Raw genomic sequence first — 19,270 nt, 5'->3', positions numbered from 1 at the left:
AAAATATTCCACATGAGGGAAATCATTGTGGTGTCCATGAAGATGTGAAAAAATAGGCATAAATCTAGCTTACACATTTACCAAAATTATTATACGCCTGTTTAACCGAAGCTAATTTGGGTGGGTTTCTCCCATCCCCATACAATGTAACTTCTCTGTCTTTTACGGCCCTGACGAGAACGTTGGTCTCCTCGGCTGTGAACCGCTCCTGGCGCGAGCCTGGCAAATCTGCCGTTATAATAGCAACCCGCCATGGAACAAGCACGCCTGCTCTTAAAGGGAATGTGAGATGTCGCTCTGATTGGTTTATTTCACGTTACGCCCAAACCACACCTATGAGTAATGTAGCTACTTCAGACCAACCCATTTTAGATTTGTGAGATCCGCCCACAAAGTTACTTGTGTTTCGAGTTTGATACTTGCGTTTCAGATCGTTAAAATAGGGCCCTGAATGTACCTGTACTGTGGTCATGGCATTGAGATGGTCCTTTGGTCTGCTGTGGCACAAATGGAGGCCTTGGCTGTGAGCGCTGCACTGAGGACTGCCTGGGTTTGCCTCACACTGGGTTTGCAATCTTAAATGCAATCTAAGTTGATTTTAATAAAAGTGTCTAGGCTTGGGCTTGGCTGTGACAAAAACCTCAAAGAGCTTAGTTTGGAACAGGAACCTTAGGACTAGTGCCCGTGAGAGGAGGTGCATCCCAACTTGCTTACGCACTACTCTGCCATTTTGTAATATAAATACTATGAGTAATGTGTTCGCACTGAAAATTCCAACAAGAAGTGCACTTCAAGTACCCGGATAATGCAAACTGAAAAAAGAAAGTGTGGAATGTAGGGCAATGAACTTTATGCAAGGCTGCTTCTGCATTTAGCCTCAGTGGCAACTTCCTGTCATATGCAGCGCAGTGTATGGAAAATGTGAGAAAACTAAGCAAAAAATGAAAGCTTGAGGAAGTGTTGAGGGTCTATCAGGCTCTGATGCTGAATGACAAAAATCAAGTTACTACATTGCCTTTTTAGGGCACTACGGTCCTTAATGATTTCAGCAGCCATACAACTACAACCATAATTTACTATGTTGATTTTAGATAGTGGAGGTAAAATCAACTGGATTTGTTGGGCATAAAATAATATTTAACTTACAATGCAAAAATGCATTATGTAAAATAATGAAAATGACTATATGAATATATTAATGACTTTAGCAACACATATTTATAAGTAAGAGATAAAATACTAAATAAAATTATAAAAATTATATAAAAATATGAAAATTGCTTTTATTAACACTAAGGAACCAAAAACTGTATTTGTTTGGTTACTGTGTACTGTTAGTGGCAAGACCTTGTGTCTGCACAATCATACTGCAAACTTCAACCGATATGTATTTCAATTAGCCTGGTTAAAACCAGACCATTCTCAGTAGTAACTGAGTTATGGTCTGGCAAAACTTAATTAATAACTAATTTCCAAAGGGGCGTCACCAACGGACGTCGCTCAAATGCCTCTGGGCGCAATTGGATAGACCTAAAACCAATCAGAGCGATCGTCATCGTGTAAAGCCATATGCTGTGTCCCAATTCGCCTAAGTTACACTACCCCATAAAAGTATGTACTCTTTTTGTGAAGAAAAGGTATTTACTTTTGAATGTGTAGCAAAAAAGTAGGCAAGCTTTGGGACATACTACTTCGTCATCTTTATCGGACGGATCTGTCGCCTGCATCCTGTCACGTAAACTGCCCTGTCAATCATCTTGTCACAGTTAAAATCCTCTATTAAATCGAATTTAATTTCCTACCGTTTCGGAGAGAAATGTAGTAGTACGTTCATCTGCCAGTGGGTCTTTCATGGAGACTGTCCTCATGTGTTTGCAATTTGAATATAATAATGCATTTAAAAGTTGATGCGCTTCACCAACGGACGTCGCTCAAATGCCTCTGGGCGTAATTGGATAGACCTAAAACCAATCAGAGCGATCGTCATCGTGTAAAGCCCGCCTCAACGTTTCTGATTGGTGCCTCGATTTGGACAGATTAGAAATCGGCTTGAATGGGCTCTTTGCCAGACTACATGCAGAGCAAATCTAAATTTGCCGGAAGTTTGTCTGGGTTTTCCCAGGCTATATTTCAAATGGTCCAGCCATGTAAGATCACAAGCAACAAACCTTTTGAATTGAGGAGAAGTGATCTGAAAATGTTTCTTACTAACAGTGGATATTTGAAGCATAAATAGCAGTAAAAACAGGTAAAAATCTAAATCAACATAATCCGAATATTACGGTTACTAAAGCCACTCGACTCAATTCACTCACTAATAGTGAGAATTGTAGGCCTACAAAAAGAAACACATAATTATCCAAAACTAATATAAATATCCTTCTAATCACCCACACACTTTATAGTCCTATTTAAAAAAAAACAACAAAAAAAAAAACCGGTGCAAACATAACCTGTTATTTAGAGTAAAAACTTTAGACAGGGTGTGTGAAAACCACAAAAAATTCAAGAGACCTGATTCTTTTTTGTTGTTGCTGGTGAAGCTGGAAGTTATTAATCTGTTATCCCACGTGTGCTATTAGTATACTACTTAAAAAAAAAAAAAAAAAGTATACTTCTCCAGTTATGGATGATAAAAATGTCTTTTTTAAAGGGATAGTTCTCCCAAAACTGAAAATTCTGTCATCATTTACTCACCCTAATGTTGTTCCAAACCCGTAACACTTTCGCTCATCTTCGGAACACAAATTAAGATATTTTTATACACTACTGAATAGAAAGATACATGTACATTTATATCATACAGTTGAGTAAAAATCAATGTCACTCAAGTCTTCTTCACTGTGATTTGTTCTGGTCATTGGTTTGTAATGATCTAAGCTAGTCATATGACTGTTAGTTCTACTGTGTTAAGCACTTTTTGGTTAAGTATATGGCCTTTGACCTGAGCATCCTTAGTCTGCATTTCTCTGTACATTTAATGTTGAAAATACCCATTACATAAAATATTTCTATCACAACGGGCTTTCAGTATAATTCTGTCTCCACTTTTGGGAGTTTATTAAATTGCCTTTATTTCATATGTATAAGGAATGCATCAGTCAGGGAGAAATGACCTCTATGAAACAGGGAGTTATATCCCTTATACCCAAGTCAAGCAAGGACCCTTTATTACTGTAATCAATCGAGAAAAACTGTAATTGACAATTGGCGGCCTATTACTCCGTTAACATTACATTATAAAATATTAGCCTTTGTTTATGCTAAAAGATTAAGTACTGGTCTAGATCACATTATTTCAGAATCTCAGTCAGGATTCATGAAAGGCTGTCACATATAATATAAGGTTAGTATTAGATGTGCTGGATTATTCAAATCTAATTCATTCATATGGTCTCATACTTTTTCTTGACTTTCACAAAGCTTTTGATTTCATAGAAAACAAATTTCTTTTACGCACTCTAGAGTTATTTGGATTTGGTAAATCATTTATTGATACTGTAACCATGTTTTAGAGATATTAACAGTTCAGTGATCGCTAACTTTGATACGTCCAAAAGGTTTGACATCCATCGTGGAGTCAGACAGGGCTGTCCAATCTCCCCGTTTTTATTTCTTTTAGCCACAGAATTACGTTGTCTAAGGATTAACCAAAATGAAAGTTTGATAGGAATTTCTATATTTGATAGGGAGTTTAAAATTGCACAGCTAGCCGACCACACCACACTATTCTTGGAGGATAAAAAACAGTTGTCTAATGCTCTGGAATTGGTGGAACAATTTTCATGTGCCTCGGGTCTAAAACTCAATATTTCGAAATGTGAAATGATCTCAATTCATGATATAGATGAGACATCATTGGAAGGTATCCCAGTTAAAAAACAGTGTAAAATATCTAGGTACTCATATCACTAAAAATCCAGTTACCAGACATCATTTGAACTTTTCTGATAAAATGATAAGAAGTACTCTCTAATTCCAGAGGTGAAGGTGGCCTTGACTTTTTGGACTTTGCTGATAAACACCTTTAAAGTAAACTGGCTGAAAAGATGCCTTGTGAACCCAGTGTCGTTATGGATTTTCATTCCTAATAATATCTTCAACAATTTTTTTTCAAATGAAGAGAAAGATTACTCCAAGGGGTAAATTCTATTGGGGATCCCTTGTAACAAACTTAAATTGGAGAAAGGCCTGGCTTTTGCCTAGTAAATTTTGTGTATCCAACAAAGTTAAGGAAATTCATTATAAAACCCTTCATAAAATATATTCTGTTAACTTATCCATCTCTAAATATTCTGATATTGATGAAACTTGCTCTTTTTGTGATTTTGTTGAAGAAACAGCACTGTAAAAAATTTCTAACCCTCCCAAATCAAAAATTTCAAGTGACCGATAACATCTAAATTTTTCAATTGGCCCAAGTGCAATTCTTGTTGCAATAGTCTGTTAACATTGGCTCAATGAGAAATAATACGTCAGACTAATTGAAAAATTTAGATGTTATCGGTCACTTGAAATTTTTGACTTGGGGATGTAATTTTTTTTTACAGTGAGCCGCCAATTTATTTTGTGATTGTAATGTAACCAATAGATTTTGGGCTGAATTAAGTTCTTTTGTTTTTAGCCCTACAAGTGTGACCCACACCTTCATTCTCAAAGAGGTTATCTTTTATTATGAAAACTCAAAGCTGATGTCCCTTGAATATGTTGTTAATTTCCTTATCTTGAATGCAAAATTCTTCATCCACAAGCGAAAATGGCTGAAGTCTCCTTTAAGCTTCCCTCTTTTTCTTGCTGAATTTAACTCTTTTATTTCGTCCCTTAGACTTATAAATAACAAAAAAAAGTGCAAAATTTTTGATGCATTATGATGATTTATTCAAAGATATGACTTAACCTTATTATTATGCTTTTCTTTTTTTGTGTATGTATAATTACATAATTTGATGTATGCAAATCCAGAATATTTATGTTTTCCATTGTGTATCATTGTTTGTTCATTGTAAGAGATACAACCTTGCTTCACTTCCCTGAGCTTGTAGTTATGTGTAAGTTCAGCAAAAAAATTAAAATTCTCACGACGAAAATGCGCATGCGCGGACAAAAAAGCTGTGGGGCAAAACTGTTGTTGGGGTAAAACTGTGGCTCAACGGTTCTCCAGTCAGACGACGCTTCAGTTTATGCTCAAGTGCGAGATAAGAAGTAAGTATACTAAACATTTCATATTTGGCAGCTGTTTTTATGTCATAAATGTTAGACTGACAGAAATAATCAGGCAAACTATTAAACTTTGTCTAATTTAGCCTTTTTTTTTTTTTAAATCTGTCGATATTCTGCATGTGGATATTATTATTTTTCTCAACATAAACGTGAAACAATAGGCTATAAACACGATAATCATATGCTGCTGACTCGAGTGTATAGGCCTATGTTCTGTACGATATCTGGCGCAGTCTGATTTATTAGGCGTTTTTTTCCCCTTTCGCGCTGCTTGAGCTTAAATGCTTTTGTTCTTTATATTTTTTGTTTACACATAGGCCTACTGTTTAATGTTTTCAAAAAAAAAAAAAAACCTTTAACATATTGTAAGCTTGTTGTGTATATTGCCTTAATCGTAAGCTTGTTCAGAAATGGTGACACAAACTTTAAAAAAAAACTTAAACTTAAAAAATAACGTCTTTTCGTTCATTGTCATTTAAATGAATATTCGAATATTCGATTTTTATGAGACCGAATATTCCAATGCAATATTTTTGAAAAATGCCCATTCCTAATTTTGAGGGGGAGGGGACAAAAAACTTTAACGAAGTCGTTTTCATCATATCAGGCACAAGGTTAATATGAATGTGTAGCCTACATATTGAGAATTAATATTATAATATAATTTGTAGCCTTCAGTAAATTATAAAAGACCAGCTTTAGGAAGGGAAGAGACAGGGCAAGATAAGGATACCAAGAGAAAAAGAAAGAGTGATGGAGATGAGGAGAGAGCAGGTATTGACAAATAATCTACTGCCCGCTGAAATGGTTCTCTTACGAGAGGTTCTCTCGTATTGCGTAAGTTACAATACATGCACGCCTGCCAGTGGCGTATCCAGGACATTTTTACTGGGGTGGCCAAGATGGGACACAAAACTAGAGTGGGGTGGCCATAAAATAATGTTATGTAAACCTTTAAACTCTTATGAACAATAGAGGATTTTAATAATAGTAACAAAGTGCAAACTTTATTTTTAAATAATGGTACTATTTCATAAAATGTAAGATACAGTCACAGGCCTATTTAGGAAATGTGTTTACTATAGTCTGTTATTAATTGCCATAGTGGGGGATATGATTTACTCAATTAACTTGGCCATTAACTTGTCCGAAAATGCATTTGTGTTTATCTGCAAAAAGGTTTACATACACTAGATTGCAGCCTAGGCTACTGTTAATGTAAATATAATGTTAGTGGTTTGTTTTTAAAGTCTACATTAGAGACCTGCGCAGGACGGATTTCTCACTTAATAATTCCTAAAAAGCTGACATCTCAGTTCATCGCCATCTCACAAATCTCTGTTATTATCAATGAAACTGGCTGCATAATTAATCTTTCATATTATCTACACTTTGTTTGATATAATAGATGATTTGCCAGTATGCAGAATTCAGCACTGAACAAAAAGTCCATTTTGAGTGGTGAGGGGATTCTATCTTAAATGCATCTGATTGGCCATTGCGTTCAAGAAATCAACACATATGTCTGTGATTGGCTACATTGTTCAACGCTGCAAACATGTTATAAATAGAGACTCTGGCCTGTAAATCGTTTCTATTTTGTTTTAGTTGTTCTTGTTGCTTTTGTGCAACAGATGAATGACAATTTATTCGTTTTTATTTGTTCAATTTATAGATAATTCTATTTTGCGGGAGTCCCGACTCCCGCGAATCGACACACGAGTGCATTACCGCCCGCGCCCGCACTCGGCCATCAGATCTATATTCCTGTGCAGCACTCTGTTGCGTTGGGTCCCGACCATACCTCTCAATCGACTGATTCCAGCGTTTTTATCGTTGTTGTATTGTTGCAACTGTGTGACGTCCTCTTGTTTCACGGACCAGCAGCAGCAGGTGCACCGTGCAGCGCGCGTGCTCTTATCTCATGGGTCATCTGACCTGCATGGCCAAACGTCCGCTGAGCAGAAATCAGCTCTCACAGTCTCAGTACGACCGTTACTGTGTTAGTTAAAAATGTGAAACTGGCCCTAAATCAGTTGATCAGCTGTCATCACTGATTGACAACATTTCTCGTTTCTTGTGTTGACGAACTTGACCTACCTATCAGATCTGGGGTGGCCACAGGGGTGGCCAATGAGCTTTCAGGGGTGGCCCCGGCCACCCCAGGCCACCCCCTAGAATCGCCATTGACGCCTGCAAACAAACGCCGACGCAAAACATGATGACGCTCTCTTCCCGCTCTCTCTCCCTCTGTTCGAGCCGCGCAAACTGCGCCGTTCGCAAGGGATGTCAGAAGATAACGGTCACCGGGCTAGCTTTCTTTACGATACAAGAAAGCTACCCCCCCCTCGCGCGTTGCTGGAAATATCAATATTGCAGTAAACGAGCCTGTTATATTACACGCACGCCTGCAAACAAACGCCGACGCAAACATGATGACCCCGTTCGCGTGCGTCACTCACCGGTGAAAGGAGGAAAGAGAGTGTTAATCCCGCCGAGGCCGGACCAACCTCCATTTCTCACACATTTCTCAGTCCCCTCTCAAGTTCAGGCGACTGGAAATATCAATATTGCAGTAAACGAGCCTGTTATAATACATGCACGCCTGCAAACAAACGCCGACACAGAACATGACCCTCCGTTATATCCTCGCGTTAACTGAAAGCTTATGTGTTTTCCCCCTGTGGCTCAGTGGTGAAATCTTAGGCTTTCACGCCAGAGACCCGTGTTCGATTCCTGGCTCTGGCGGCAGATAAAATTATGCTGTTTGCTTCTCCAAGCTCGCGGCCAGCTTCTTACATACAGAATGCGAACCCGCCTCTCGCACCCTCCCACTCTCAGGATGGTGCTCGAGTATTTATGAGCGTCTAAACATATGAGCCTTCAAAGCATTTCGCTCTGTCAGTCCCCTTAAGAAGGCGACTGCAGATGTGTTTTTTGCAGCCAACGAGCGCGTTGTACAACCCGCTCGCCTGCACCCAAACACCGTTTCTACGGCAACCCAGAGAAATTCGGCCCAGCGGTTAACGGGATCGTGGACCGCTTCTCGGAGGTACAGAAAACCACGCAGGCTATGAACCTTTTCCTGCCTCGACGCTCGAGATTAGCCGCACGCCGTCCTCGCGACCAGCGAGGTAAACCAGCGGTAAACAATGCCACCGGGACATTGTGTGTAAAACGGCCAGCCATTGCTGTATGCGAGCCGCCGTATTCAAGCACCGAGAGCGCGCGCGAAGTGTTCTCGAGAATCAGGTTCTCGAGTCCGCGGAACGCGGCAATCAGAGCCCGGAGGCCATTCTGCCCCTAGCCGTACATGCGAAAGCGTGGGAAGCTATTTCAGGCGCGTCAGAATGGGTGCTGAGCACAGTAAGAGAGGGCTATTCATTGCAGTTCGCTCGCCGTCCCCCGCGCTTTCGAGCACGAACCGAGACGAGAGTGAATGGGGAAGTAGCACACCTACTTCGTGCAGAAATAGCGAAACTTCTGTGCAAAGGGGCTATAGAGCGGCTACCCCCTTCTCTGAGCGAGTCAGGCTTTTCCAGCCGTTACTTCCTCGTGCCCAAAAAGGACGGAGCTCTCAGACCGTTTTTAGATCTGAGATATTTGAACAAAGCTCTTATGAAAAGACTGTTCAAATTGCTCACAACCAGACAGATCCTCGCGCAGATTCGCCTGAGGGACTGGTTTATTTCCGATCCAGATAATACCCCGTCACAGGCCATTCTTGAGATTCGCCTTCGACGGTCGGGTATATCAGTACACCGTCCTGCCGGTCGGCCTGTCTTTAGCACCCCATACATTCATGAAGTGCATGGACACGGCTCTCGCTCCCCTGAGAGGTCAGGGCATGCGAATTTTGAACTATTTGGACGATTGGCTGATTCTAGCAGTCAGAGGAAGAACTTATCTCTCACAGAACAGTGCTTCTCAGCCACCTGGAAAGCCTGGGTCTCACGGTCAACTGGACCAAGAGCTCATTACTGCCCAGTCAGTCAACCTCTTTTCTGGGTTTGGAACTGGACTCTGTGGCAATGACGGCCCGGCTGTCGACACAGCGCGCGCGCCGCATCCAACGCCTGGCCGCGTCTTTCCAGTTGGGCAGCGCCGCACCTCTAAAAACATTTCAGAGGATGCTGGGTTGTATGGCATCAGCTGCAGCAGTGCTTCAGCTGGGTCTACTACGTATGTGCCCGCTACAACGCTGGTTGAACGCTCGAGTACCTCACCGAGCCTGGGCGTCCGGCGGAATACGAATCAGAGTGACTCAGAGCTGCGTTTCAGCACTGAGACCCTGGTTAGCGGCCGACTGGTACCAGCGGGGAGTGACAATGGGAGCCGTCTCCCACCGAAAAGTTATCTCGACGGACGCATCCAACTTAGGTTGGGGCGCTCTTTTCGAGGGCAAACCGGTCTTTGGCCTGTGGTCAGACCAGGAGAAATGCCTCCATATAAACTGTTTGGAGATGATAGCGGTCGAGAACGCGCTCAAGCGCTTCCTCCCACATATACGGGACCACCATGTGCTAGTCCGCTCGGACAACATGTCCGTGGTGTCCTACGTGAACCGACAGGGCGGTGTCAGATCCAGGAATCTCTGCAAACTGACAGAACGCCTTCTCGTGTGGGCTCACCACTCGCTGCGCTCGCTGAGAGCCGCGCACGTGCCCATTACCCCGGGAGAATGGTCCCTGCACCCCCAGACAGTCCAGCTACTGTGGCGCCTGTTCGGCAGGGCGGAAGTCGACCTTTTTGCGTCAAAAGACAACGCTCATTGCCGACTTTTTTCTCAAAGAGCGAGGACGCGCTGGCCCAAACCTGGCCCAGCCGCCCGCTGTATGCTTTCCCTCCGATCTCGCTGTTACCACAGGTAATCAAGAGGATCAGGGAAACGCGTCACTCAGTGCTCCTCATAGCCCCGCGATGGGAGAACCAAATCTGGTACCCAGAGCTAGTGAGGCTGTCGCACTCAGCCCCATGGCCGATCCCGGTGAGGAAAGATCTTCTCTCTCAAGCTGGTGGATCAATCTGGCATCCCCATCCAGAGCACTGGTCTCTGCATGCGTGGATAATCAATGGATACCCGTTGATTTGCCAGAAGGGGTCGTAAACACGATCACGCAGTCCAGAGCTCCTTCCACGAGAAGGCTCTATGCGTCTAAATGGTCAGTGTTCTCTAAATGGTGCGCTACTAAGAGCCTGGATCCACGCACGTGTGGGGTTTCACGGGTGCTCTCCTTCCTACAAGAGCTGTTGGACAAGGGCAGGTCCCCCTCCACGCTCAAAGTGTACTGTACGTTGCGGCTATTGCAGCGTTCGCGGAGACGACGCGCAGCCGCGCAATAGGAAGAAACGAGCTTATCAACCGCTTCCTTAGACGAGCCAGGAGGATGAACCCCCCGCGGCCCCCCTCGGTTCCTATTTGGGATCCCTTTGAACCGTTAGAATCCGTGGATCTAAAATACCTCTCGCTCAAAACCGTTTTTCTGACAGCTCTGTCGTCAGTAAAACGCGTGGGGGATCTACACGCACTGTCTGTTAGCCCCGAATGTCTCGAGTTCGGACAAAATGACTCCAAAGTCATCCTCAAACCGAGACACGGTTATGTCCCCAAAGCGATTGGCACTCCCTTTAGGGCGCAGATCATCTCCCTGTCGGCTCTGCCAGCATCCGATAGCGAGGACAGTGATAACCTCTTATGCCCTGTCAGGGCGCTGAGAGTTTACATTACACGCTCCGCCGCCGTTAGGCGTTCTGAGCAGCTCTTTGTTTCGTTTGGTGGGCGCACCAAGGGTCTCGCCGCCTCGAAACAGAGCCTGTCCAGATGGATAGTGGACGCGATTGCAGCAGCTTATGCGTCCAAACACCTGCAGTGCCCTATGGGTATCAGAGCCCATTCCACTAGAGGCATGGCCTCATCGTTGGCTTGGTCCAGCGGGATTTCTATTCACGACATTTGTATGGCGGCAGGCTGGGCCTCCCCCTCTAAATTCGTGAGATTTTATAACCTGGAAGTTCCCGCCTTGCAGGCTAAACTGTTATCAGTTCAAGTGATATGTATGTTCTGCCCAGTCGTTCATATGCAGACTACTTTAGTTTACTACTAGCTTTTCTGGTGAGCTGCACTAAGGGATGAGATTCTCTATATACAGACCGGCGGAGCCGCTCTATATTCTCCCTATGATGTGCTTATGTACTGTGCTGGCCCGCGCTGCTGGCCGCATTCTCCACATGCTTATACATAGACCGGCAGAGCCGCTCTGTATTCATATGAAGTGCTTATGACGTGTTGGCCCACGTTGCTGGCTGCCTGTTCCCGCATGTTATGTTCCCCGGGCTCCCTGGGACTCATGCAGTGGATGCACGGCGCGCACGGCTGCCCCACTGCGTTGACAATAAATACAAAATTAAGGATAATTTTTGGCTTCAGATCTCGAGAAAAGACAACTTTACCGTAGCGTAAGCAACTTACGCAATACTCGTTCCCTCTTCTAGAGAGAACCGAGGTTACGTTAGGTAACCGAGTACGTTTTAAAGCCATTTCTTATCCTTTTTTGGCCTTCAGACGTCTTGAAATGTACAAATGTATAGGAAAAATGTTAACCCTCTAACAACCTCAAATTTAGGACCTCAGTGATTATAAAGCCCTACCTACTGCCCTGTATTAAACATAAGATTAATTGTGAATTAATTTAATAAACTAAGTTACCTACTTTCCTGGTAGCCTTCAGTAAATTAACGTGTCTGAGACCCTATGTTTAGCCTACTTTCTTCTCTGACACATACAAAAATGAAAAGCCTATATCAGTCAAAACTCAGCTCTAGGAGGGGAAGAACCAGGGCAAGAGAAAAACAAAGATAAAAAGAGAGTGCTGGAGATGAGGAGAGAAAACTAATCTATTGCCCACTGACATGGTTTTAAAGCTATTGGTATCCATTTTTTTTTTTTTGCCTTCAAAACATCTTAAAATGCACATATGAAGATCAAAAAAATCTACATTTTTAGAATTGCCTCACATTTGGGACCTCAGTGATTATAAAACCCTGCATTTATAATAAACAGCCGATACCCTAATATGCATGTTAATAAGCAACTTAACTTAAAATTGTTGCAATAGTCTGCTAACATTGGATCAGTGAGAAATAATACGTTGAACCAATTGAAAAAAAAAAAAAGTTTACCTAACCATGTTATTTGCCAAATTATATATTTTAAATTGTAGTAGCATTCTTTTTTTGTTTTACCTAAACTAAAAATGTATATTGGTAAATTTATATTAGTAAAGCAACTTTACTGTATTGTCTATTCTCCGTTGCCCGAAAAGCAAATGAAAATAAAATAATGTATTACATCATTATATATTATACACTCAAGTCATTCTGCCAGTTTATTTAATAATATAATAGTTTATTTACAGTTTTTCTCAATTGCTAAAACACTAAAACCCATTGGCTGAACAAAGTTCTCAGTTGCCTGAACTCATTTAGCTAGTCTGTTGTCAATTATACCTTAAACCATTTCACATGGTAAAACACAATTTGCAGATCTCACTTAGACTTTTCAGCAAAACTCAAAACACATTCTGCAGTTTAATGCACATGTCATCCATACTGGTAAACACAAGAGGCAACAATCAAATACAAATAGAGAACACGTCATTGATTGAACACAACCGCTCAAAATTGATTTAACCTGTTTCAAAAGATATGACACAACCAATATAGGCCAGTTCAAAGAGCAAACAGGTTGTTATAGATGGTGAGGAGAAAGTCTGAGAATGATAGAAGAAACAGTAGCCGTTTCTCAATATGCGTTCTTGTCTGTACTTGTGTTCTTGTGAACTTGTGAAACGTCATCAGCCGCTGCCCAAGTACTGTTCCAATTCAAAGTTCACATCTAGCCAAGTCCAGTTCAAATCCCGGGATGTGTTCTTGATCCGCCCCTTTTACCGAGGATGCATCGAGAGGTGACTTGTGCGGACTTGAGACAGCCAGGTATCCCAGAATGCATCTCACACCAACCAGCAAGTGTCAATAGCAGAGGAGAAACCCCACTTAATTTAAAAATACTGCTGTAATTGTGTCATGAAATGTAGTTTTAAGAGTATTTCAGGCGAGAATGTAGTTGTTTAAAGCTCAAATATTTGTTTTTTTTATAAAGATAGCGCCTATTTGAAAATTTGATCTGACGTTTTCGGAGTTGTGAGAACCAGACAATCGGACGCTCAGCGCTCATGTACCCCGCCGAGAACAGCCATTCCTCGGCTAGCGCTGCTGACGTTTGTCGCTGGCTCGGATGTATCTAGACTAGTGGTTTAACATGAGATATAAATCGTCTTGTGTATATCTAACGGACGATTTATTTATTTATTTATTTATTTTATTTGTCTCATTAATCTATAATTTGTTCCCTGGCAAAACGTTAAGCTGAGGGCAAAGTGAAGTTTATAGCTTTATTTAGTCTATTTAACTTTAACGTTGTAGCCTAGAGAGCTGACTTATGTTTGACTGAATCGTTTGCTTTATTATTGTATAGCTTCTTATACCTTTTAGGCAACTTATACTTTTATAATGGCTATTATTGATCATTAAAACTGACATTTAACAAAAAAGGTTATGGCATTTTATTTTATATATTTAAAACATATAAAATATTTTATTATACATGTTGCCTGCATTCTCTTCACTGTATGTACATATATAATAAAATAAAATGACACAACCCTGTCTCTTTTTGCTAAATGTTAGTTTTAATGATCAATATTATAATGTTTTTTATTTATCATATTTTTTAAATGAAAACAAAAAGAGTCAGGGTTGTGTTTTATACTTCGGTGTTATAAATATGCAGTGAAGATAATCAATTGCGTTGCCTGAACCACATTTGTGTGGCCATTATGTTTAAGATTTTTTTAAATGAAAATGAAAAGAGGCAGAGTGGTGGTTTATAACATATTTTGTTTTATTTGTAGCCTAAATATACATAAAGAGATAACCGGAGTAGCCAGAGCGAGCTGAGTGACGTTATCAAGTACGCCGCTGTTCCATTTGCAGATTAACCGGACTTGCGTCCTCCCGTCCTCGGGAGTTCGTTCTCCTGAGTCGAACTTGTCAAGTCCGAACTACCAAGGACTCAAGTCCGAACTTTGCGTACTTGGTATTGAGAAACGGCTAATGTGAGAGTATGCGAGGTGGGCGAAGAGGAGGAGGAGGAGGAGGAGGAGGAGGAGGACAAGAAAGAGGAAGAGGAGGTGGAGGAGAGGGAGGAGGAGGAGGAGGAGGAGGAGGAGGAGGAGGAGGAGGAGGGCAAGAAAGAGGAGGAGCAGGAGGAGGACAAGAAAGAGGAAGAGGAGGAGGAGGAGGAGGGCAAGAAAGAGGAAGAGGAGGAGGACAAGGAAGAGGAGGTGGAGGAGAGGGAGGAGGAGGAGGAGGAGGACAAGAAAGAGGAAGAGGAGGAGGAGGAGGGCAAGAAAGAGGAAGAGGAGGAGGAGGAGGACAAGAAAGAGGAAGAGGAGGAAGAGGAAGAGGAGGAGGGCAAGAAAGGAGGAGGGACAAAATTGCTTGTGATATCGACGAAGTGCTCTGGCCTGGCCTGACCCAGCCCAAAGACAAGAAGAAGCACATTGATCACATGTTTACTCCTTTGATTTTTGTCCCTTTTAGTTTTGTAAACTGTAGTACAGTGCATTGTAGGCTGTATACTGTACAATGAACATTGTGCTTTCCATTTGTTAACAGTACTGACTGCTCAATAGATTTTAAATGGTTGCAGGTTCATATCAACAAAGAACAAGAATTACAGTATCACAGAGACAAAGGACAAGTTTGTGAGATGCAGGGTACAGTACTGTAAAAATAGGGGTACAAGGAGGAGGAAGAACAAAAAAAAATTTGCAAAGAGCAAAGCAGAGTAGTAATTTCTGATCAATTTTGAGCTACTATGATAGAACATGTTTCCGTTCATCAAAAGACAATGACAGAAAAATATGAAATTTGTTTTGAGATTAAAAATGGACTTCTCCCTGAGAACTATATGTTTCGAACAATGTGTTTTCTATTTTTTGGTGTATTGTTTACTGACTGCTTGATAGTGTATATCATTTTGATCACTTTGTTTAGGATTTGAGAGCAGTGTTTGATTTTGAACATGGGTAAAACTGTTTTGAGGCGAAAGTTTCATTTTGCGAGAGGAGTCAGAGGTTTTGTAAATAGTGCTTGAAGATGAGGTTTTGTGTTTAATGTTTTCAGAAAATGGAGCAAGGTTTCAGAAATTGTGTTTTAGCGATTGAGAAAAACTGTAATACATTTTATTAAATCTACAACAGTATTGTGAAAATACCTTAAAATGGTAAATACATTGAAATGTTCTGCACAGTAGACCTTAAAAATCATGCATTTAAATTCAGGATTCTGATGAGACAAAGCTGATGCATTGCACCTTACATTAACAAAACACAATTATCTGAAAAAAAAAATCAATTATCTGCAAAAACATAAAAAAATACCATAAAATGTAAGTATCTGGGGAGTGTACTTCACCCAGTGTTTAGAGAAATGTCACTTACATTTTAGTATTTAGGTACTTTTGAGTTCATGAAACTGCAGCTTAACAGTTTAAACATTAAACATCTACAAATATTTGCTAAAGTGCAAAAAGGTCAAAAACACCATAACATGCAAGTAACTGGAGAGGGTTACTTCAAATGTTCAGTGTAACTTGAATTTTTGTATTCTCACAAGAGGTACTTTGAGCTCATGATGTCGTCTTAAATGTTGAAGAAATGTGGATTGAGAGCAGATGTCCTTAAAATCACATATGTTCACAAGAAAATGTGGCATTCTCCTTAATGCCAGTCTTTGGATGTACCCTCCACAGGTGTGTTTTTAAAGACCCAATTCTTTTGAAAATACAAACACAAAATAAAATACATAAATGACAAATCCTCCTTGCATCAAATAGCTGACGACAAGTGACAGAACAGATTTGATTCATTTATGTCTTTAAATCACATGCACTAGTTACCCCAGTGGATCACTTTACAATTACATGCAACTAACCCTAAACCAAACCCCTTTTTCCAACCCTAACCCTATAGTAAGTACATGTAGTTAATTATTATTACTCTGTACTTAAATGTATAAATACATCGTAACAATGACACCTTAAAATAAAGTGTAATCAAGTGTTTCTTATTTAAACTTTCAGCGAAAGATTGTAAGGTTTTTATGGTTAAGAAGCAGTCGCTACATATCTCGAGATGTTGGTGACAGTTACACATTACTACATGTACTTACTATAGTAATAACAGTAAATTATTCATAATTACATGCCACTAAGCCTAAACCAAACCCTAATACTAACCCTATAGTTATTACATGTAGTTAATTAATATTACTCAGTACAATGTAACTACGTCACCTTAAAATAAAGGGTTACACTGTATTTTATTATGTATTTGTTACACTGTAATTATACAATTAAGTACTGAATAATATTAACTAACTACATATACTTACTATAGGGTTAGCATTAGGGTTTGGTTTGGTTTAGGCTTATCATCATAATAGTTTGCAATAGTTAACATTAAATGACTTCTTTCATTCACATTTGTTCTTTGAGTGTGAAAAATACATAAATAATTTGTACTAATTTGCACCTTCATGTGTGCTTGGCAGGAGCTGAAAATGGCAACCAAATACCTGATGCTTATTGCCTTGGGGACTGCAGTGATTGGCAGTGCGCACTGTTGCCCTGAACAGTGTACCTGCTCTGATAAATATAAAGGCCATTTAACAGATTGTGCCAACAAAGAACTTCTGGAAGTACCTGAGGGCTTGCCGTCCAATGTGACCACCCTGAGTCTTACAGCTAACAAGATTAAAGTGCTGAAATCCAAAAGCTTTATAAATGCGACCCAGGCGACCTCTCTTTGGCTGGCTCGCAATGAAATCGTCACCGTCGAGAGGGACACCTTGGCTCCGATGATTCAGCTGAAATATTTGGATATTAGCCACAATAAAATCGTGCATTTTCCATGGGAGGACTTGGCCAATCTCACTGCCCTGCAGTTGTTAAAGATGAACAATAATGAGATGGTCAGCATCCCCAAGAACGCTTTTTCCAACCTCAAGGACCTGCGTTCGGTTCGTATTAACAATAACAAGTTTACCACCATCGTGCAGGGAACATTTGATGCTTTGACTGCCATTTCCCACCTCCAAATCTTCCACAACCCCTTCACCTGCTCCTGCAACCTAGAGTGGCTTAGGGACTGGATCTCCAAATCCTTAATCTCAATCCCTGACCAAAACAACATTGTCTGCGAAGCTCCTTCCCACCTCAAAGGTACTCAGGTCACTAGCATGCCCACACTGGATTGCAAGGCTCCGTCCGTGTCCATCACATATCAGCCAAACATTGAAAAAACCGAACTCTATGAGGGATATTTGGTCATGCTATACTGCGAAACAAAAGGAACCCCTAAACCTGACGTCACATGGGAGATATACGCTGGAAACCAACTAATTACATTCCCTTTACCAGCCATTGTCGAAAAAATTGAGATTCCGGTTAATGGGCCGCCTACGAACACCAGGTTCCTTGTGTTTCAAAATGGCACCTTGATCATCCCTCGCATGAGCAAGAAAGAAGAAGGCAACTACACCTGCTCTGCTGTCAACGACATGGGAAAAGCCGAAGGCTCGGTGAGACTTGTTGTCGCAGGGCCTCAAGCCTGGCACTAATTACACCCTGTGCCTCAGGGTGTATGGAGGCCAGGACTGTCAAGTCCAAGTGGTCTTTAGGGTGTAACTTTGGTTTGAGAAGTGGGGGCAAGCACGTGCACAGGTAGGGCTCAACCTGTGCAGAGCACATGCCCTTTTTGCCCTTTTGCCCGAAGTGACCTTTTTTTGGTGGTGGTGTTTTTTTTCTTCTTCTTCAATAAATCAATGCTATTGGTCACCCTTTACGTCTGTCTGTCTGTTTACAAATAATTAGCCAATGAAAGTTCTTAAAAAGAGCTTGTATAAATCTTGTTCGATCCTCAAACTGTCAGTAAACCTGATAACTCCGGCCCCTCTATCTTGAAGTTCTGCAGCAGCCGCACTGCAGACAGCAGCTGAATGAAGTTTTGCAAGGGTACAAACAAAGATCTTGTTTGAATAAGTACTAAAAACTGAGCGCCCATTGCTACAACAAACTAGTTTGTAACCTTTTGAAACTATGAAAATGTAATGTGATGCCGCTGGCACCGTTTTAATGACGGACAAAATGCACATTAGCACACAGTCACTGGTCAAAAACCCCGTAACTGCATTTGAGTTTGACTTTTGTAAAATGTTAACGATATATTGATAAGTAATACAACAACATATAATTTCTTTTTACCATCGGAAAATCATAAGCACGTGTGCGCCCCCGCACTGTTTCATACTGGAACTTACACAAAGCACCTGATTGATCCTCATCACCTACTGTAAGTAACATCTATTTCTAAGAAATCTCTTCTTTGAATTATGATTGCTGATACACTTAATTTATTAACATTTAATCATGTTAGGGTAATACTATTAAATTCTGGTTAATTCAAGGCTGTTAATATGCACGTATTCGCTATCTAGCTCATTTTTGAATCTCTAGTATTCTATACTCTCCGCTTGTCTTCACATGTGTACATGTAGTAAAACATGTTTTTTTTTTTTTTTAGGGCTTTAGGGCTAAAGAAGCCCTGAAACCCTGTATATTATCTATATATTATTATTATGGTTGTTGTTAATAGTGAATAAATCTAAAGCTTTTGAGACTATTATTTTGTGTTATTGAATTTGTCATGAAGATGTGACCATTTCTTCCTTTTATGGAGGCTTACTAAATAATCTTAATCTCAACAGTTTCAACACATGCCCCTCAAAAGGTCTGTGCACGATCCTGAGTGGGTGGAGTGGGGGGAAAATGTTCCCATTTCATGCCTTTACATACATTTAGGGACTATGGTGATACAAAGTCATAATGTGATTATAATGATAAGTTCTGCCAAAAAGAATAGTAGGCTAC

General features: G+C 40.9%; 1 protein-coding gene across 2 annotated transcripts; it reads left to right on the top strand.

The window, feature by feature from the left end:
- Positions 1-5,101: 5,101 nt before the first annotated feature.
- On the top strand, positions 5,102-19,046 carry LOC309490162 (immunoglobulin superfamily containing leucine-rich repeat protein 2-like). Of its 2 annotated transcripts, XR_014202612.1 has the most exons (3): positions 5,102-5,202; positions 16,894-18,135; positions 18,384-19,046. XR_014202612.1 is itself a non-coding variant. In XM_082159177.1 (2 exons), the coding sequence occupies exon 2, from the start codon at positions 16,903-16,905 to the stop codon at positions 17,959-17,961; it is 1,059 nt and encodes a 352-aa protein (XP_082015303.1). In that variant the 5' UTR covers positions 5,102-5,202; positions 16,894-16,902; the 3' UTR covers positions 17,962-19,046. The 2 variants fall into 2 exon arrangements, 1 of the variants encoding a protein (XP_082015303.1); XM_082159177.1 differs by having other exon boundaries at positions 16,894-19,046.
- Positions 19,047-19,270: the final 224 nt, after the last annotated feature.

This window comes from Leuciscus leuciscus, assembly GCF_965113295.1.
Source record: "Leuciscus leuciscus genome assembly, chromosome: 25".
Taxonomy (NCBI): Eukaryota; Metazoa; Chordata; class Actinopteri; order Cypriniformes; family Leuciscidae; genus Leuciscus; species Leuciscus leuciscus.
Note: the sequence above shows the minus strand (reverse complement) of the source record. Positions and strands in the feature narration are given on the sequence as shown.

Coding starts and splice junctions, on each gene's coding strand:
- LOC309490162 (XM_082159177.1), top strand. CDS start 16,903: ATGGCAACCAAATACCTGATGCTTATTGCCTTGGGGACTGCAGTGATT.